At 36.1% G+C, this 22,555-nt stretch overlaps 1 protein-coding gene across 1 annotated transcript in view; it reads left to right on the top strand.

Moving 5' to 3' along the window:
- The first annotated feature begins 17,950 nt into the window (after positions 1–17,950).
- LOC145667134 (uncharacterized) overlaps positions 17,951–22,555 on the top strand; it is a 408,945-nt gene continuing 404,340 nt past the window's right edge. Inside the window, exons 1-2 of the mRNA XM_081734875.1 lie at positions 17,951–17,974; positions 18,688–18,729. Coding sequence (XP_081591001.1) covers positions 17,951–17,974; positions 18,688–18,729 — 66 coding nt within the window. The remainder of the gene's footprint in view (positions 17,975–18,687; positions 18,730–22,555) is intronic.

Below are 22,555 nucleotides of genomic sequence, written 5' to 3'. Positions count from 1 at the left end.
AATAGAAGTAGAAACTGCTATAAAGAAATTAAAGAAACACAAATCTCCGGGTGTAGATGAAATTCCGGCTGAGTTAATTTTAGCTGGAGGCGAAAAATTGTGAAACAAGATACACAAACTCATTCTCCTTATCTGGAACAAGGAAGAATTGCCACAAGAGTGGAAAGAATCAATCATTGTTCCAATCCACAAGAAAGGCGACAAAACAAACTGTAATAAATATCGAGGCATTTCTCTTCTGTCAACATCGTATAAAACCCTTTCAAATATTCTATTAGCAAGACTGACCCCATACGCAGATGAAATTATTGGAGATGATCGATTCCGTCTAAATCCGCATTGATAAACTATCGACCAAATATTTACCATTCGCCAAATACTCGAAAAAAACAAGTGGGAATACAATACCCCGGTACATCAACTATTTATTGATTTTAGAAAGGCGTACGACTCGGTTAGGAGAGAAACATTATACAACGTTCTTACAGAACTTGGAATACCGAGAAAGCTAATTAGATTAATTAAGATATGTTTAAATGAATCCCAAACTAAAGTCGGGGTAGGAAAATTTTTGTCCACGAGCTTTCACGTCGAAAATGGCCTAAAACAAGGAGATGCGTTGTCGCCATTATTATTTAACTTTGTTCTGGAATACGCTATAAGGAAAATCAAAGATAGCAACCAGGGCCTAGAGTTGAACGGTATACACCAGGTTATGGCATATGCTGATGATGTAAATTTAATAGGTGATGATAGGAGAACAATAGAAAGAAATGCAGAGATCTTATTAAACGCTTGCAGAGACATGAGTTTAGAAGTAAATGCAGATAAAACTAAATACATGGAAGTGCGTCGGGACCGGAATACAGCAAATTATGGATGCGTTAAAATATTAAATAATACTTTTGATAAAGTGGATAGTTTCAAATATCTAGGATCAATATTAACAGAGGAATATCATATTCAGGAAGAAATTAAATGTCGACTAAAAGCAGGGAATTCGTGTTACTATTCGGTTCAAAATCTCTTGTTGACGCGAATTCTGTCGAGGAATTTGAAGCTTAAAATATACAAAACGGTAATCATACATGTTGTTTTGTATGGCTGCGAAACATGGTCACTTACTCTGAGGGAAGAACATAGACTGAAAGTATTTGAGAACAAGATCCTGAGACGAATGTTCGGACCCAAGAGGAACGGAAATGGTGAATGGCGGAAACTTCATAACGAGGAACTACATAATTTATACGTTTTACCCAACATTATTAGGGTCGTTAAATCTAGGAGGCTTAGGTGGGCGAGTCATGTAGCTAGAATGGAAGAAAATAGAAACGCTTTCAAAGTCTTGATCGGAAGATCAATCGGAAAACGACCATTAGGAAGACCTAGGCGCAGATGGGAGGACAACATTAAGATGGATCTCACAGAGATTGGAATACAAAGTAGAAACTGGATGCAGTTAGCTAGGAATAGAAGTCAGTCGAGAGTTTTTGTGAACGCGGCATTGAACCTCCGGGTTCCACAGGCCATAGAGTTAGTTAGTTATGGTATACTTAAAACCCTATTGTTATGCAATAATAACTTTCGGGTCTAGCAACGGTGTTTTAGGAGTACCTGGCACCAAGGGCGGTTCCAGGCGGGATCGGGGCGATCGACCCCCCAGAAGAGGAAACTTTCTTATTTTATATATAATTGAAACTCATCCCGGAGTTTGGAGCTCTTAAAAGTAGCTCTAAGTAGCTCTAAGTAGCAGTATTACAACCCACCGCTCCCCAGAAGTCCGTCCTGGATCCGACCCTGCTTGCAAACTTTGGCCCTCGTCTAGTTACACCTATGACCAAGGACGACACAGGGGGTAGGTATGGCAGTCCGTGCCCCACTTTGAAATTCTGACTTTGCTGCAAAGTTAGCGCAATTTAGGGAATGATCCTCATTAAATTTGTACCCTGCCAAAAACTGAATCCCTTCCGAAATAGTTTCCTGCGTACTCGCCTGCTTATGGCTGCATGAGGAGTGGATCTACAACTTTACGAAAAATTTGAATTATATCGTACGGAAAGTATGCAAGCAACAAACTCTATATCCACAAGAGTACAGTAATAATGTCCATTCCACGTACAGTGATTCATACTCTTCACTTGTTTCTCTATGTTTAAGTCATAATTAAATAAATAAGTTGAGATAAAAGTGTAAAAAGTATACATAGCAAATGGAATTCGTTTGTTTCGTTCTCTGCTGAGATGTAGCTTCTAAAGGAACGCGAAGTTAATGCTCATCGTAAAACGAGCAATTGTTTCGTTTCTCGTCCTACATTTTAATTTCTTCTTTGGCCAAGGGTGGTGCAGCCGCTGAATAACAACGAGCTCTCCTCTTACCCTGGTGTCTTTTTACAGTCTTCCACCAACGAAATAAAACGCCTAGTTCGTGTTTCTTGTTGCTACAAGCATTGCAGGGTATTATCCTTTACATTATTATATGACTAAATGTTCTTGTATGTTGGATAGAAGTATGTCGTTATATATATTTGTTTCTTTACGTTTGATTGACGAGAGAGAACACTAAATTCGGTAATTAAAAAATAAAAATAAAGATCATTATTAGCGTACAAAGCACTAGCTGATGCACGGTAAGGGGACCGATCCTCAAAGGCCTTATTATAGGCCTATACATAAAATACTTTATTGTGATTTGATGTAAAACTCCATATTTTAAGGTTACATTTATCGTCAGGGAGATGATCCCCTCCCTCCAAACGAATCTTCCGAATTTGTACTCCGTGATGGAAAAGTGTCCAAAGATATGTATACTACATACCTAGATAAATACTCGATAGAACCCATTAAGCTCTAGGATGAGCAAATACGGGCCCACACCCATAATTTTTGTTGGGAGGTTCCAACATTACAAGTCACTACGCGCTTGTAATGTTTAACGGATATTATTGTGCACCTGAATACACGGTAAATAATTCTAAAATACTTCCACCTATATTTTCAGAAATAAAATGATAGAACTAGAAAGAGAATAGATGAAATGTAAGATCAAATATTTATGCTACATCGATAATTTTCCTGTTAAAGAAAAATAGTTTTATTGAGAAAGTATACAGATGTATGTTTAGTTGGCAAGTTTTGCGGAAGGGATGTGGACCCTGTAGGTGCGCCCTGACCAAACATCCCGGTTTTAACGAGATTTTCCCCATTTTCAGAAAGTTGTTCGGCGTTTGTAGAAAAATACGAACAGCACGTAGAATGTCCGTTTCTAAATAAATAAATAAACAATAATAAAGCGTCCCGTTTTTGGCTCGTATAATATGAAGGTGTTATTTTAAATACATCTTGTATGAACTTGTACAGTGTTTCGCAGCAAACATCAGTTAGTATATATGAAAGTCATAAAAAAAACATTGAAGTAACAATCGATGCCCCTAATTCGGATTCTTGTTAAACGTTGAAGGATAATGTAATAATAATAATAATAATAATAATAAAATTATAAAATGGCTGAATAAATAAAAATCTTGATTATTTTGAAAACGAAAAGACTGTTTCGCATTGTCGTGAATAGCGATTTAACTCATCTAGATATAGACCCACTTATAATTTGTGTAATTGGGCAGTTGGCTGAGTGACATGTTCCTTTTCATTCTCTGAATCTGATCATAGTAAGTTAAAGAAAAGATATTGGTCTGTAAATCCTCATGCATAGTTTTGGAGCGAAACAATTTTTTTGAAACCTTAGTTGAAACTGTGAATATTAACGCCACCTACGAAGATGAAACATACTGTAGAGTACCCTTTTGAAGCTTTTCATTACATCACTAGCAGCATCGAAGACAAATTTTGATGAATAATTTAAGAGAAAAACAGATGTTTATGCTACCAAAATGTATGCCGTTCTTTCTCAGTGCTAATAATTTTTACGATGGTAGATTCTTTACTTACAAGTATGTGGCTGTTAGGAGAAATCAAACAGTAATAGATGCGACCTGCTGCTAATTTTTTTTTACTTTTCTTATATAGAACATAAATAATTAAAATAAAATAAAAAGTATCAATTTCATCTGATTGACAACGAATGAAGTACTTTATAACGCCATAAAAATTTTCTCTTGATTTTCTGGAAAACTACACGTTAGAATTTACCTTCAAGCATAACATCGTGTTCACCTCGATGTTATTGATTCATATGTGTCTGTCATAGTTCAAGAGAAGATTAATTTTTTTTAAGAGTTGATCGTAATTGTGGTCTATATCGTATGAATCACACTGGAGGATGTTAAACTGAAAAGCTTGATTATGACCAATTTCTTCGTAATCAGTAACGTGATTAATGTACAGCACACATTTTTAGGTTTATATAAAACAAACTTGTTAGTATCGATTGTCAAGGAACAACATTATTTTATAGAGCCATAAGAGTGTTTTCGTCTATTTTCTCGAAAACTACGCATCAGCATGTCATTTTGTTAAGGTCATCGTGATGTACCAACTGACATAAGTTTTAACTTTGGGCAAAATTTTACTCAAACAGAAATTAAAATTTAAGACTTAAATGACAAGTTTATCCTATATGTTGTTAACCGTCCTATGTACGGCCATTTTGCCAGTGTGAGAATGAAGAGTTTAATGAAGGTATATTCTAGTATTAGTCTCATCTTACTTAGTACTTTTTCCTTCACCATCAATTTTTACGATTACAAAATAATTTGTTTTTCTCGAAAACCACGCACAAATTTTACACTGATCATTTTGTCATATTCAGTGGTATAAGTCTCATCTTTCCAGTTTAAACGCTAACAGTTTTGTGCGATTTGTGTCAATTAGCAGAATGTATCTGTTGTAATAGTGACACACACATTTGTAAATAAACAAAGACATATCCCCCGCTCTGCAAATGGGAATATGCATGGAAATGAAAAGTGTGGCCGAGGCTTTGAAAGTAGGGAACGCTGCGTCAAACTAATCCAGATATTGCTGACCCAGGGACATGAGAAAGCAACTGAATATGATTTGGAGAATGAGGTTATTGCGTACTTGTCCATACATCTTTAGTTCATTTAAATTTATCTCTTTCTGATTTTCATAGAACAAAGAGTCACAGGTCATCGTTTTTAACAACACTAGTCTCAAAGAGTCACAGGTCGTAATTGACGTTTTTAAGAACACTAGTCTGACTACTGACCGGAGTATTACCGAGAAAAATAAAACGGTCCCACGATCACGGGCTGGCTCGGGGGAGGATTCCCCACTGCCCTTAATTTAATTGTAAGTGGAGAATTGACCTCCCCCAGAGCTGCGAAATTCCCCTTCCCCAGAGACACATTTCTGTGCCAGTTACCAGTATTTTCGAAGTACTACTTGACTCCTTGTGTATTGAAAATCGCTACCCTGGAAGAAATCTGAAATCAGTACTGCCTTTTAGAGAAAAGCAGGCAGATGAGTAATGAAAGTAGGGAAAATTGTGAGAACCGTGAGAAAACCCACGGACGCGATATCCACTACGATTAATTGAAACTATCTCGTCTCGAAAGATGTCATGAAAGTGATGTATCGTTTCGGAAAGTGTACTTGTATTGCAATAGCTTTGTCTCCTCTCTTCTTGTGGACAACCCAGCTACCAACGTTTTGATTCATACTTCCTTTAAAAGTCTGACAAAGGCACACAGAAAAGTAAATCAAAATGTACACTTAACCAGGGCATAGAATTTCATTAAAAGAATTCAGAGAACCTTAGTAAAGCTCAGAGTTCAATAATGTGTTTAACTGTTCAGAGAAATATCTAATACGAAAATTAACTATAGTAGTGAATGCTATTTATTTCTCTAAAATAAATAAAATCAAAACTCTTAGTTTCAATGATGTATTTTCAGTTTCTTTGCATAAATGAATGTAAATTATTTCATTTTTCTTCGTGGCTATGAAAGAAAGCAATATTGGAAAGGAATGTTCATTTAAAATTTATTGGAAAAATTGTAATTCCACTACAGTAATTTGTAAATGAAATGAAATCTTTCAGTTTTACATCCGACGGTTATGCCGGGTTTGCTAAAGAACACGCTGCTGATGAGAAATGAATGAAATGGTGGAGTGAATAAAGTAGAAGGAAACGGGAGAACCCCTAGAAAACTCACGCTTATGGTGTTTGTCCACTACAAAGTCCGTTTGACGCGAGCGCGGATCGAACCAAGGATCACACACACCACAGGTGAACGCTCTACCACTGAGCCACCGCGGCCCAGTAAATTTATGTAATGTTGTTCCATATTGAAAGATGCAGGTTTATCAGAGTTTTCTTCACAGGCTAAGATTAATGAAAGACCATGTTGTAACAAAACCCCCACAGTTGTGTAATCTACCTCTTTTGTATTTATTCCAAAAACTACTATCTATCGCTAGACGAAATTATCCCAGGTTTTCGTAACTACACACACTTCGTTCAGCTTTCATGAATATCCTACTTTCTCTCCAATTAGTAAATAAAATATGCAAGATGGTTGAATGTCAAAACGAAGAAATAAATTATAGGACTGTTGTAAATAATTTATTTCATTTCAAAACCAATATTTCCCAAGATATTACGCATACAATAAAGGTTGATATAAGAAAAAGAAAAACTCTGCAAGTTGACATCGCACCTATGAAGACCTCGGTGCAAAAAGAGGAAATCGTAAAGAAAGGGGGTGTTATAAGGTAAAACCTTCTTTACAAAAATGTAGGATACTACAGTAAACTAAATTCCGTTTCAGTCAGCTCCAATCTTGTATTTGGTTCAAGTCTCCTATTCGTACGAGGTCTGTTTTGTGTTTACTCCGTTGGACATACTGTACGTCCAAGCGGAACTAAAGTTTTGACCACACGTGTTGCTAGATTTCACTGGTAATCGTCATCACAACAGCTTGATGCATTCCGGAAGCTCTACCAATATTGTTTGTAGTTGGGGTACGGTACTTAATCTATTCCTAAACGTGCGAGTTACTTAGAATCGAAGAACGAAGCTATATGAAACGTGAACCTACAAGCTTATGGCAGAACCAAATCACGTGGGCTCTCACAGAGAATCGAAACTGGATCTTCCGCGTGGAGGGCGCATACTCTCACCATCTAAGAACTAGGGCACTGTAACGGTTTAGTTTAAGAAATGATAAGAAGCAGTGAACGAGACCAGGATAACTAAGTAGTAGATATTGTCAATGCCAACGAAAAGAGATGCTTAGCATTTGGCAGAAAATGCATCACAAAAGTTTAAACAACGTCATCCCCAGCGCTGGTAGAAAATAAGACATTGCAACGACCAGGAAACAAGAGCGTTGCTGCTGAACAAGTGAACTAGTTGCTGTTAAAACAATAGAATTGCATCAGAGCAAAGTCCGCAAAGACGAATGAGCTGTCCAGAAGCTTAAAGGAACAAAAACAACGACCAAAGGGCTGCTCTAATTACAAGAAATCCTTGCAGTACTCTTTTTGTTGTTTCTGAGTTCGTTTGGGAAATCCTTATTTTCAAGTGTCTTCTAATGGAAGACGGAAGAAAATACAGGGAAGACCTTCGCATGACAATTGGCTCTAAGGCCCTTGGCTAAGCTCTTCCGCGCTTTTTTGTTTTATTCAATAATTGAAAGCCAATTTGAACACAAAAAATATAGAAAGTAGGCGAGGTAGTATCTGGCTTTTAAATAAACTAATAACGGTTTGGAAAGCTCCTTTTGCAGACCACAAATTTCGGTGCGCAGCTTATGACGCTATAATTATTGGCCACATGAATTATATACTTACATGAAACTTCTTGAGAACAATTAGTCTTATTTAATTTCCAAACTATGCTATGCATAAATATGCGACTTCCTAAGATATTTTTTCTTTTCCTATCAAGAATTTATTGGTACATTTTCCTGCAACCTGTGATTCTAATTTTGCACAGTGTCAGAACCTATGTTTGAACTTTAAACAATAATAATATATATGTGATATATTAATATGTAGCCTATGCATGACGAATGATCTTTTATACTGGAAACAAAGAACCACTAATCTCCAAATAATGAACAATTATATCTTGTCACAAATGATTGAAAATAACAAAAGCTGGACATAAGATGACCTCTAATACGTTAAAAAAAGGCTTCTCATCTGGCCCTCTATATCTTCGGGAGTTTTTTTTCTGTCAGAACGAGATGTCTGGTTCAGTTGGGAAACATTCCTGTATAAAATCTCTGTAGATTTTGTGCACAGGCAATTCTCTCTCATTGCTTGTAATGCTTCCTCTAAGAACGTTCTTAAATCCTTTTAATGACAGGCAATTAGTCTGTTGCAGAAGGAGAGGACGCCATATTGATTGTTCTGTGAAAAATCCTCGCTCGTTAATGACTGAGTGAAATTGAGTCCAAAGAGTTATAGCTGGCAACTCTGTTATAAATTTTGTCGTTAGAACGGAATTTATCCCAAGAACTCTTTAACTGCCAGATTTGAAAATGTCTCTCAGAGAATGGCTCTTTCATTTCCGATAAAAAGCTGCTGATTTAGTTGATTCGTGGAGGCAAATAAACGTCTCATTGTCGCATGGCGAATGCTAGCGTCTAATATTTTATGTGATTCGACTTAGAACAGGCATCATCGTAAATAAACGTTAAAACAATGAACCATTAGCTCTCAATCTGTTTTCAAGAAAACATTAACTATTTGATGTCGCTGGAATAAATATCAACAACTTGTCTTCTAATTAAAATAACATCTTTCTTTGCTGTTTTAAATTAGATCTGTTTCTTTTTGTAATGGCTTACATGTTTCTACGCAGAACCAAAACTACAATTGCATTGAAATAAACCCTACTTTTATGGTTGTACGCCATGAAATAAAGGAAAACATTAATTGAGCACAATAACTATTACAGTAATATTACGAATAACGTGTGCGTTAATTTTAGGAATTGTGTGTATGTGTCTTTTTTTTAGACGTATTGTTTCACCGTAGAAGACATCAGACAATAGATTCAACCTGGATAGGATTAGCTACTAAGAGAGGCTACTTATCAATGGATATTGTTGATATTCACTACATAAAAAAAATCTGCTCCAGCTGAACGTATCAGGTTGGTACCTTTTAAAATTATTTTTTTTTTTTTAAATAGAGCTCGATTTTTATAAATTTATTTATTTATTTTTTAAATAATCCTAACTGGCAGGGAGGGGTTTGAAATTTACCTTCAAATATTTTTGATAAATCTTCTCTTTCCGTCTCAAGGAGCCGCGGTAGCTCAGTGGTAGAGCGTTCATCTCTGGTGCATTGGCTCGCTGGTTCGATCCCATCTCTCGCCAAGTGAACTTTGTGGTGAACAAAGACAGTGTACTTCGGTTTTTTCTGGGTTTTCCAGTTTCCTCCCACTTTCTTCATTCCACCATTTCATTCAGATCTCCTCATCACCGTCCGCTTTGGCCTAACCGGCATAACCGTGGTATGTAAAACTCAGAAATTTCATTTTTCTTTCCGTCTCAAGAACGGAAATTTCGTATACTACGGTTATATCTTCTTGATCATGATTAACAGAACTTTTGATTTCTAAGCACAGATGTAACCAAAGACGTAAGATTTGTGGATTATAAATTTATGTAATGTTTAATATAGACACTATTGTGCTCAAAAGTGGAAAAAGTTACAGATGCAAAAACCGTTCTGAGTACGATTATATGTCTGGAAAGTAGTGAGGTAGTAAGAGAGGGGCTAGGGGTACATCGGCCCTCCTAAAAGTCTCATGTGACCTCCAAATTGATTTTGATTTATTCATTTATCGTTGGTTCTTTTAGGTATAGTAATAATAATTCATTAGAAGCATTTAGGGTAAGAAGCAATTGTGCCAGTACTTTCTTTGTATCGTTTCTGGGGCCTTTAGTTTCCTTTGAGAGAGATTCTAGCTACGATTTAAAATTCCTCCCATCTATTTTGTATATTTGATCTCTTTCTGAAAATATATAGAACATCAGCAAATGCGTTTCGAGTAACAGATAGGTTGCAAAATGAACTTATATCGTGTAACAAGGGAGCAGTGATATATTATTGCAGAATTTAAGTGAAACGAGAAATTCAGTGTTATAAGTGATGAAGCCTATGGTATTAGTGTGAATGAGCAGCTTAGTGCAGGGTTTCTCAACCTGGTGGGCGGGAAGATAAGCGGAAGAGAGAAATATAATCAGAATCTAATACCGGAAGATATTTTTAAATGTTATTTTGAATTTTGTTCTGATAGGCATATTTTTTTATTTTATACATACTGTCGAGAAGAAAAAATAGATCTAGTAAACATTTTCTACAGGTGGAGAGTTGTTTAAAACTCAATTTAAATGAAAGAGGTACGATATGAAACTAGTGACAATTACATATTGAAATACCAGAAAAATACAAATGTAACAAAAGAAATCACTTTTTTTTTTTTAAATTTGTAAAACGTAAAGACTAAAATGGTTTTCCGATATCGAAAGATATTGTAAATGGTTTCCGTGAGTCGGGAATGAATAAGGAAAGTGGATATATATGGATCATGGCTACGATTATGCAAACATTATTGTATAAGAGAGCACATTTCAGAAATTCAAGCTCTTTTCAGAGAATATTCTTAATATTGCCTGTACACATTGTTAAGCCCAACAGCTCAATCTAGCCCTTTCAGAGGATACCCTCACAATTGTGAATGCAGAACTCACTACTTATAAACGTTGTGATGTCCAATATACTCAATAGATGGCAATTCAGTACCTGATAACTTATCATTCAGACACTCTCAAATGTGCTTGTAGCTAATTTGTGTACTAAAATCCTTTGACAGTTTTGACAACTGAAAGGAGCATTCACAATCGACATTTCCACTGAATCTTTTATTGCTCTTAAAAAAAAATAAATAAAACAGCTAGCTGATTGCGGAGAACACTTTCTTTCGCTCATGCGACGAGTCTTCGAAATTCGAGTAGTCAAAATTCGGGATTGATTTCCAAACTGCTACTCGTGCGCTTAAAACAACGAGTACCATGTTTGTACGCCACTGGTCAGTACAGGGGAAAAGGTCTGCGCCGCTCACTAGGGAAACTGCTTAGCGAAAGATACGATGCATGTTTTTCAAATGTGTGCGACGTTGCTAATAACACAAAGAATAAGAAAAGTAACAAAACCTAAGGTTTATTTAAAAGGCAAACTATTTATTACCTATTATTTGAATATACTTGAATATCTTAGGACAAAGTTGAAGTGTACTAATTTGTTATATTATTGACATTATTTGCAGCCTGAGGTTAGGAGCTTATTAATATTCTCATGTTTCGGTCACCGATCGACCTTACGAAGCGAATTTTATTCATTCTTAAGAAAAAAAAATCAACAATATAAAAGCATAATTATTTGACAGTAGAGTGCTAATTTCTCATATGCAAGTTCATCCTGGATTCGATAGTTATGCGCTCAGGAAGATGCCTAAGAAAATTAATACATGAAAAAGCATGTCTCCAAATGAAAATAATCTAAAGTATTTATTGAGTTCAACACAAGTACGCACAAACTTATGATGATAATTATGTTTATGAGCATTCTGATAATTTACCAGTACTATTATCGAACTACTTTACACATTAGCAATATTATTTCGTCATAATATCTTCGTGCTTACTGTCGTTTTCTTTAGCGCATGGAATATACTCGTAAATTGTTTATATTAGTTCATGTGAGCATTTACAAATTGGCTGAAGTGTTTTGAGCAGACGAGTTAACATTTAAACCAACAAATAAACAGATATGGTCTTACAGTAATGATGACAAACTAGTTACATTGGCTTATTACTGAATAAAATAAAATAAAATTTTTAATTTTATGTTCCACGAATATGTCCTGTAGGCAAAGGGAGACGGATGATTAACGAGAGTGAATGATTATAAAAGAATCGGTGGAATGGTCATGTGGGAGGAAACGTCAGAATCGCGAGAAAACCCACGGACACGATGTTGTCCACCACAAATTCATATGGCTTGAATTCGAACCAGGTACCCCCACACTAGAAGTGAGCGTTCCATTATTGATCGGCTGTGTCCATTGATAATGAATGTTTGTGATATGTCATAACGATTAATGAACACAATATTCTGTTCCAGTGAATGAAACAATATAAGAGAAATCAATATACAGGACGAAACTTAACAAAGGCTGAGCTCTTCAAACGTTTGCTTTTAAGACTTTTTTTTTAACTTGTGAACCTCAGAAACAAAAGTCAATACTTTCACGATATAATCTTTTGCAAATGTACCACTATATACTAAACAGTAATCATCTCAGAGCTGAGGGCAGGCTTGTAGCCACCCCAAAAATGTAGAGGGTCCCGGTAGAAGTTAGAGGGTGGGAGCTAATCCAACCGTATTATAGTTCATCACGATGTTATGGTTTATTTGCAAAATACGGATAAGCTTTAAAATGACGACCCATCAAAGATATGGTGCTCAAACACAGAACAAATATTTTGAAATTTCTTATCTAAAAAATCACCTTTTTAAGTTATCACACAATTGTTTACTGTAATACTTAAAACACTATTGAACACTAACATGTTTTATTATTTGCGTAAATAAAAAAAAATATATAAATCATGATATTAAATTAGTATATTAAATCTAACGAAAAGAACGCTGGAATGGAAAAATGAGACACTTTTAAAAACATAACCTACTTTATTAGTAGTAACTAAAATAATTAAAATATAAGTTACAATATAAGGCCCTATGATGAAAACACAATTCCTTTCACCCGAAATTTTGGCGATTTCAGACTCGGAAATTTTCGGGCAGCACCAAACACTATCAAATTCGGACATTTTCCTATTTCATACTTTGTACGATACGGACACGAACCCAAAAATACGAACAGTCCGTACAAAATACGGACATATGGCAACCCTAGTTTAAGACCACTCACAGCTATGGAAATGATATCAATGGTAGGAGAATTTTAAAACTTTTAGTTGGTGATAACATTTTCGGATAGTTGCTCAGTTCGTGGCTAGGGACGATATGAGTGAATATTATTGCTAGCGAAGAAAGATGACGTTCGGTATTCTCTATTTTCACATAAACCAGTGTGTTGTGAGGTTGCTATTAAATATTTATGAACGAAAGATTAGCAAAATACCTAGATAATTTCAATAGTTTTTGAGAAAATCGGTTAAAAGGAAATTATCCCCAAGAGTAAAGTACTCCTGAATTTTTCCTAATATATATATATCTATATCTATCTATCTATCTATCTATCTATCTATATATATATATATATATATATATATATATATATATATATATATATATATATATATATATATATATAAATCTTAGATAGTTATTAACATAATATTGAATTATTATGAAGCATGAAGAAACGGATTGTCAGAGCTATTTTCGAATAAAAGAATGGAAATTTTCATATTCACCTCGAGTAATTTCCCCTTGTTTTTAGCGATAAGAATAAAGTGAACCCTCTACGCGTAGAGTCTTACAAAATCCTTGAATATAGAATTTTGTGTGGATATGTTCAACAGTATGGGCTCTAGTGCACAGACATTAGAAATAATGAACAGATCCATCCAAAAATCCCTTTTCAAAATGTAGTGGCCTTGAAATACATAAATCCGTTCAAATCTGAAATTCGATTTTTTTTTTCACGACCACCACCACCTCTCCTATGGTCACTCTAAAGTGAAAATACAGCTTGTTAAGAATATGATAAATGGATAATTTAAGTGTATGGAACATTTATATATTGTACAAAAGAAAAGGGTGCGAAGTGTGAAGTTATTTCATCTGTTAATGAGTAAAGTGTATGAGAGCCTCTGAAGCAATGTCAGCGTCGCAAATATTGTTCGGCTGATTATCCTTTGATGAATGGCATGTGATACGTGATAATCAGATAAAGGAATGTCCCTGAAGCCGCCCACATAACTGTTATCAACAGAGCGTATGTTCAGATCTTAATTAAAGGTACCTCCGTCTCCATGATGTCACCAAATCACTCTACATTAATTTTCGTCAACACTTTTAAATATACTGTTTTAATGATTGCCTTTCTGCTGGCTAGAATGAAGAAATTTTCCCATCTTCTTTTTTGGTGTATCATTTAATTATGGATGTACTTTATACGATTTCGCCAGTCGAGATGATGCCAGGGCAGGGTTTGGAACTGTAGAAAAAACATCATAACAAAGTGTTACGTAGTCAAATGGAGAAAACAGTAGTTATATGAAATTTACTTTGATCAATTATCGTCAACAAGTGTCAACATTGTAAAAGTTCCCAGCTCGAGACAAGTGAGCTTTGTGGTGGACAAACACCATGTGCGTGAATTTTCTCGGGGTTCTCCCGTTTCCTCCCACATTCTTCATTTTACAATTTTATTCATTTGTCACCTTCATTCTCCCTTAATCTAGCCGGCATAATCGTGGGACGTAAAATTCAAAGATTTTATTTCACTTCATCATATTAAGTAAGCAAAAAAGAGTCATAAGTTTCAATGGTTCTAACGTCAGCAATTTCTCTTCAACTTTAGCCACAAAACCATTGAAGTGTTTATCTTGATTCAAAAAATGAATAAATAAACAAATAAATAAATAAAATGTTTCATTTCTACGTCCCATGGTTATACTCTGTAGACTAACGAAGGCGGATGATTAATGGAAGAAAATCATTGAAAACAATCGTTAAAATAAGAATGTGCAAGGAAACGGGAAATACAATGCGAAGACTCACGGACATAATATTGTCCACCACAAAGCCTATTTGTTGAGAGCTGGGATCAAAAGGGACTCTCACATCAGACATGAGCGCTCTATCTTGAGCCCCGGTTTTGGTGATTCAGGGGATCCACAAATATATATAAGTTCATCATAATGTTTTCATTGATAAACAAGAATTTTAGGGCAAAAATGGATCAAAAAATTGCGGTCTTGGGCAATAATTAGTTTTTGAATCAGAGGCCACAACATTTTTGAACAGCCCTAAATTTAGTTAGCCCCAATCCCAGTTAGTTTGAACAGCACGAGTCAGTAAACACTCACTCGCTGTAAACACTGATTGGGAAATGTAGATCAAACGAAAGGACAGAATTCTTGTGCATGAGTTGACAGTCGAAACAAGAATAAACAGGATTGAATATCATTGGTATAGCAAGCAGCAAGAGCAATGAGTGCTTACGGACTTTTTTATCAAGTGTGCATTTTGACTTTCCTCGCCTTCTGCTGGTAACAGCATTCTTCACCAGTGCTGCTGTGGGTTCGATAAGACAGTGTTACAACTAGAGGAAAGAAAAGAGCTTGAGAGCCTTGACTGGACTAACCACTCATCCTATTTTATTTTACTTCACAACAACGAATTTTCAGTTGAATTTGTTAACAAAACGCCTCCTAGAGTATGACGTCATTACTTAATACTTTGACCCCCTTCTGCTCAGAAACACAAAACGCACTTTGTTGTGTGTTATGGTACGGTAAAGGAGTAACTGTTCCCAAAATTTCAGATTTCTTTTTTAGCCAGGCTTACTGGAGATATTGCACAGTGAAATATGCCAAATTTGCATAATTCCGCAACTTTACGATTTTTTTCACGCCTTTGGGTGGGAGCAGTTAGAAGTCTGCAAATTTTTGTGTATAAATTTATGAGCCCGCACTAGATGCACAAAGAAATTCAGACCTCTACGTCAGTTGTTTCCTCTTTCCAAACATGTCTTCAATGTCCAAAAATGTTGCTACTGTAGGCCCTGATTTCACCCCTTTCAAGTGGTTTTAGGCAAAAATGTTAAGAGGACAAAGCTTTAGCTTTGCAGAAGTTGAAGACGTTCAGCAATGTTCATATCGTAGGACAAATACATGATGAGAGATTCAAAATAACGTAAACGCCTAAAATCGAAAAAACGCAAAATGGCGGCAGCCGCTGTATAGCTACGAGATGTTTTAAAATCCCAATGATCGTGGTTTTGAAGTACCCTTATATAGGATAAACATTTGTGAAAAAAATTAGATTTTTTTTTGGGGGGGGGGGAGATGGTCGAGTGGCATATTCTTGATCACTTAAAATGGATTGACTCCACCATGATCTATTAAGAATTGAGTCCAAATTCACGTTTTCAATCTTTATTTACCTTTTCTGGTAGCAGCACAAATTTTCAATGAAACGTTACATTCAAGGACAGAACTTACAGACTTTGTAAAACTTCATTTTGAGAGGATAGCTCTTAGGAAATTCTTGCCGTCATCTGACCACACCGTGTCCTTTCTGGGATCATTAATCATGATGAGACATGCAGTGAAATTCTTTAAGCTGGTAACCTAGTAACTAGTTTGTGCGTATTAGAAACTTAAGCAACCGTTCAAGTTTCAATAATTTTACAATAATAATAATTAGATACGAAAATGCTAATCTATTAAGTGTTTCTGTTGCGGAAAATATTCATCCTTCATTGATGTGTTTTAAAAAACAAAACTTTTTTTTTTTTGACAAGTAACTGCACTTATAGTATAGTTAATCAACCGTTTTAGTATTTTCATGCGTTTGTATGCCTTACATTAAATTTTAATTACAGATTGTTTTATGTATTTTGGTTTTAAATAGCAATCACAGATTTTTTAAACGAAAATTTGATTAAGTCCACGCTGTCTCTTGTGGCCTAGTTCTCAAGAACATACCTTTGGCTCAAGGTTCTCTTTCGATTCCCTGTAGGAGTTCATGTGTTTCGGATTCCTCATTAAGCTGTAGGAATCGAACCTCGAAACAAAAGTAGAGTCAAAACGAGAAAAAATATGTCAAACGAGATGAGAAACATAACAATTGTTATTTCAGAAACGAGACAAGACGAGAAAGTTTTAGAGTCTTATGGTCAACACTAGTTCACCAATTTGTAGATCTCTTAGTGTTTTAGTGTTGCATGATTCATAGTGCGAAAACTGTAAACTGATTAAGTGATTGTACGAACACAACGAAGACTATCAACGTTTAAAGCTGCATAAGTGATTATCAATTTACATCAATCATACATGTTTTTTAAATGTTGTTATATCACACTCTTTGTGGCTCTCTCATGATGCGGAAGAATGCTGTTAACTTGTAGATGAAATTGAAAAAATGATCAGAATATAAATTTTGTACACTTTATAACAATACTTGTATTTCAACCTTTTTTTTTTTTTTGTATTTGTGGGCAGAATATATATATATATTTTAATTATGCACAACCTATTCAAGAAAAGGAAGTAGTAGTAAATGAAAAAAAAGATATATAGATGTAATTACTTTGCAGTTGTTATACGTTACTATTTTGTTAATATAATAATTCGAAGTTGGTTGTCATAGCAAAAAAGAAAGAAAAAAGGTAAATAAGATATAATTCCGGATCCATCATGTGTAAACTACATGTCTAATTTAAAGAGTGAATTTGTTTAATTTGTGATATGCCGTAATAAAAGGTAATACCGGTATTTAAAATGCAATGTGTAAAATGTTTTATGGTGGTTTTCGTAGCCTTGCTTGTATAAAAATAAAAACTGAGGACATTTGAGTAACGACGTTCTATATATATATATATATATATATATATATATATATATATATATATATATATATATATATATTGGTGGTTCATCGCAGAACTTTTTTTTTGAATAAGTGTCGTTATATAAATTTGGTGGTCTGGTCCACGCCGCAGGATTGTCGTTATAACTTTACGAAACGAGGCGAGAAGGACTTGTTCGAACATTGAGACGAGTCTTACACAAAATTTTCTATACCAGACGAGAAAAACCTTGTTTCTCGTCTTATCTTGTGAGCAGCACTAACCATGATCAATCTCGATGGTATAAGGCGTTCACCGCTACACTTTCAATTCTGAAGGAGCTGGATTACAGAACCATCTGCCTGTTCCCGTTTACCTACCTCGAATACAAATGTGAACAATGGTTCTAATTCTGCTAAAATTAGTAGGTTCTGTCTTATATGCTCTTTGTGCTGAAAAGAAACATTGCATTCGAATCTATCTAAATCTATCGTATCTAATGATGGCTCTAGATAAAGATTTAAAAATTTATAATTTCAATTCCTTTCACTGTAAACACACTTTTAAGTTATTAATGGAAAATCATTTTGAAGATAAGTATACTCTAAGGAGAATGTTCAAAAGACACCCAATTCTAAGAATGAAGTAGTTATCACGATACAGTGGTCATGTAATTTGAACAATGGTCCTTCCTTTTTTTTTACGAGAAAAAGATAGAACTGAAACTTGTGAGGTAGTTTTTCATTCTGTAGCCGTTGAAGAATGAGGGAAGCCTTTATTATATATTATCCAGCGCTTTTTCTTTCCCAAAGAACATGACACTAGCAACTTGGAAGTCAATCTTCCGACGAAGGAACAAAAGCGGATTACAAAGATAATTTATGGGAATGACCCTTACTTGAGGTTCAGGAAAATATCTGAAAAGGGAAAAGTATCCTGGCTCTATATGCACACACACCGACACACGTGTATTGCAATTGGACCAGAGCAAAGGCGAGAGATGCGAAGGGAGCGCATCGATCCGTTCTGGTTGCGTCGGCGCCTCTTCCGATTGGTAGACGATGACATCATCCCAGCATGCATTGCAGTCTCATCTTTTGCCGTTGGGATGCTGTGTTGCTCAACCCTTCGTAATAGCCCACTGCCTGTGTGCCTGCTCTTCCGGACGTCCACCCTAAGGTGAGTCATACTAAGCTTTTCTTTTCTGCATTCGGGGTCTTCTGGTACTCTGGTAACACACCCTTTGTTGCTCCGTTCTCGGGACACTCCCTTTGAGGAAAAAGGGGCGTCTGCCGTGACATGGGTTTCAGTCGCAATTCTCCAACAAGAGGGTTTGGCACTCTCAGCCGGCTTTCCATTCCGCTTCTCGTCAGATAATTCATGGATTGGGTGTCGCATCAGTTGCAAATTGTGAGGTTTCTCTAATTTGTGATGGAATATTCCATCACCACCAAAGTACATTGGCTAAAGGTGAGAGAAGAAACTGGGGCTGTTTTACTACTACACGTGGTTCTCTTTAACTAGTCCGTGACGTGAGTACGTCCACACATATTTTGATTTGTGTTTGTGCGTGCGATACGCGCGCGCGTGTATCTAACCTCTTTCTCTGATTCTCGTGCGTGTCTGCACAACTACTCGTTGTATAGTTTTTGCGTTTCTGTTGATGTCAACACCCTTTGAATCTCTTCTGAGCCGTCGCAGTATCTGTTAAAGACCGATAGCTCGATTTTAAAGTTTGTTTCATTTTCCAGAGAACTGGAAACAAAATACGCGGAAGAGAACAATTACCATTCATTGCCACGTCTCGGTGAGAACTGGATGAAAGTGTAGCTCTTCATTTGTAAACAATACAAGTGAAGATGTTAAGTGAATGAATGTAATTCGTTGATGAATGTGGCAATTATGTAAAGTTGAAGTATCTTGTAAAGAATAGAATTTGTACCCTGTTTCAACCTGAAACTGAATCCAGAAGTAATTGCTTAATCAGTCGCAGCACAATGGGACATTTTTATTTACTACATTAGGCGGTTTTTATTATTTATTATTTATGAATTGGCGAGTTTTGAATAGCACGTCTGCATGCACACATGGAAAGATTCTATAAGTTGTGTCGAGTATTAACTTGTGATATGACGGAGAGAATTTGAAGAATTGAGGTACGTGATTCGGTGGTGATGCGCTTATGTCTGGTGCTAGGGTCCCTGGTTCGATCTCAGGCCATGGTAATATGTAGTGGATAACATGGTGTTCGTATGTTTTCTCGGAGTTCTTCCATTTTCTCCCACCAATTCTTTTCATAATTGTCCACTTCCATTATCGTGTGACTCCTTTACCTGCCATGAGAGAAAAATAAAGTAAAATAAAGTTAAATTTCTAATTACAATGGAAGACAACACTTTTTTCCTACAAATTTTTGTGTTTAAGAATATTTTCAGTATTTTTTAGATTACGGAAATATATTTTTAATTCTTATTTATTATTCTAAATCAGAGGTTACGAACCTGGGAGGTGCGTGAAGATCGAACAAGGGGGAGGGGCAAGCCATTGACAGAAATAAACTGCATTCGTTAATTATAAATACTAGGAATGTTCAACAAAGAAGCGTTAAATTATTGTACAAATACAAAGTAAGTACTGACGAACAACTGTGGTTCCATTAAGAACAAAGCTGGATAAAAATAATATTGCAGAACGATTGTATATAGATTTTTCCTGGAAATGAATACAAATTGTTCAAATTATTATTAGGTAAAATAATAATAATAATAATAATATTTTGACAAATAAATACTGTATCTGAAATAGCAAAAGGACCCAGAGCAATGAGTGGGAGGAGGGGGTAGTTGAATTGAATTGAATTTCAGTTTAGCGTCCCTTTCAGCAGCGAGGCTATATGAGACGTGGACCTACTGATTAACGTGGAATCCGAACGACATGAGCTCCCGCCGGGAATCGAACCCGGGTCTCCCGCGCCAAAGGCGCGTATGCTAACCGCTTAGCCAGGGAGGAGCTCTCAGGAGGGGGTAGTGTTAAACGATACTTCTAGTTTAATGTCCCACGATTATGCATCGAGGTAAAGGGAGACAGTGGTTATAATAACCAGTGAAATTTTGGGATGAAGAAAGTGAGAGGGGAAACAGTAAACCCACGCAATGGTGTTTGTCCACCACTTTACACGAGCTAGGATCGAACCAAAGACCAGACGCACCAGAGATGATCGCCCTGCCACTGAGCCACCGCGGCCCAAAGGGACGTGAAATATGCAAAGTTCATGAAGGGGAACACTAGGATTAACAAGGTGTGGAAAAGCGTATCTAAATTTTTATGATGAACAAATTCATTTTAATTTCATTGCAATAGGGGTCGAGGTGGCCCAGTGGTAGAGCGTTCACCTCTGGTGCATGGGGTCCTTGGTTCGATCCCAGGCCGTATGAAATATACTTTGTGGTGGATTAACACCATGCACGTGAGTTTTCTCGGAGATCTCCTGTTTCCTCCCACTTTGTTCATTTCACCATTTCCTTAATTGTTTTTATCATCACCATCTCCTTTAACCTATCCGGCATAACTGTGGGACGTAAGATTTGATTTTCAATTTCATTGCAAATAGACCTCGAACAACAACATGGTTTTGCATAGTGTGGTCATTTCTTGTAGCCTATGAGCCGTGTTATGGAAAGTATATTCCTTTACAGTATATATTTAGCAGGGTATAAAGTAAGGTAGAGCGACTAACACATGAGTTACCTCTCCCTTCCAAAATACTAATCCTGTGCTTAACCATACTCAACAGAACAGGAATTAAGAAATATGTATATTTCTGGGTATTACTGACGTGTATGACCTATCTAAGCAAGTCACGTATAAGGGATGACTTCCTTTTGGTGATCACACTTCCCGCGAAATGGAAAAGGAAGGAGACAGCCTGGGACCTGTATGGTAGGTATCATCCCAGCATTTTTCTGATGTGAGTAACAAAAAATTCACTCAGGAATACTGGCTTTTTGTTAATACACCTATCCGACCGAATGTCTTGATCGGGAATTTATCCCGAAACAGCTTGCACTAAAGATGACAGCTCTTAATGGTTCAGGTTTGGAATGTTCCACTTCCTTAGGTACAGCCTTTGCAGTATTTTATGTAAGAAAATCATGTTTCAACAGTTTTCGTTACAAATTTCTGGTTGGAAATTATTTTATACGTTCCTATAACTTTTTTTTTTTCTCGATCAATCTAAACTTTCAGTAATGTACTTTGTGTCACGTGAAAGTTTACTTTCGAGGCAGCCATGCACAAGCTATTCTAACTCAGTAGTTGAACTCTACAGTATATATAATGCGACTAATAATATAAACAGGGGTAAAAGTGGGTCTGAAAAGGTAGGGGGACGGTAGGTAGCGGCATGACATGGACGTCACGCCGTCCCCCCGCCCATCTTTGCCCATTATATTTTTTTCAGGCATTGGGGGAACTTCGTACATATTTTTTGGAGGTTGGGGAACGCTGTCCCTCGCGTTCCTCTGCACTTTTACCCCTGAATATAAAGAATTATTACAAACACCGATACCGCTTGAAAATAAAACACACTGTTCAGGATAAATCCATAAGTTAAACTAGAATTACAAATTCTTGAAGTAAGCAACGTTTATTTTTAAAAATAATAACGATGTGACAGTTTCGCCAGCTAACTGAACACATTGGCTTCATCAGACACTGTTAGACATAAGACACTGTTTATTGTGTGAACTGTCGAGCTTCTCAAAATAGCCATTAACCAGAAGACTCCATCTCTTCATTGTTAGCAAATATTTTACCACCGAACCGTTTTTTCAAGTTTGAAAAAAGAAAATAATCCGAGGGGGCTAAATCTGACAAATAGGGTACGTGAGAAAGCAATTCGAATTTTAACTCATTGATCTTGCCCAACGTGATAACGCATGTGTAAACTTGTGCATTGTCTTTATGAAACAGCACTTTTCTCGCGAAATGTGAACCGTGTTTTCTT

This window comes from Thermobia domestica, chromosome 12, assembly GCF_964235325.1.
Source record: "Thermobia domestica chromosome 12, izTheDome1.hap1.1, whole genome shotgun sequence".
Classification (NCBI taxonomy): Eukaryota; Metazoa; Arthropoda; class Insecta; order Zygentoma; family Lepismatidae; genus Thermobia; species Thermobia domestica.
The sequence above is the reverse complement of the archived record's forward strand: the minus strand, read 5'-3'. Positions and strand labels throughout refer to the sequence as shown.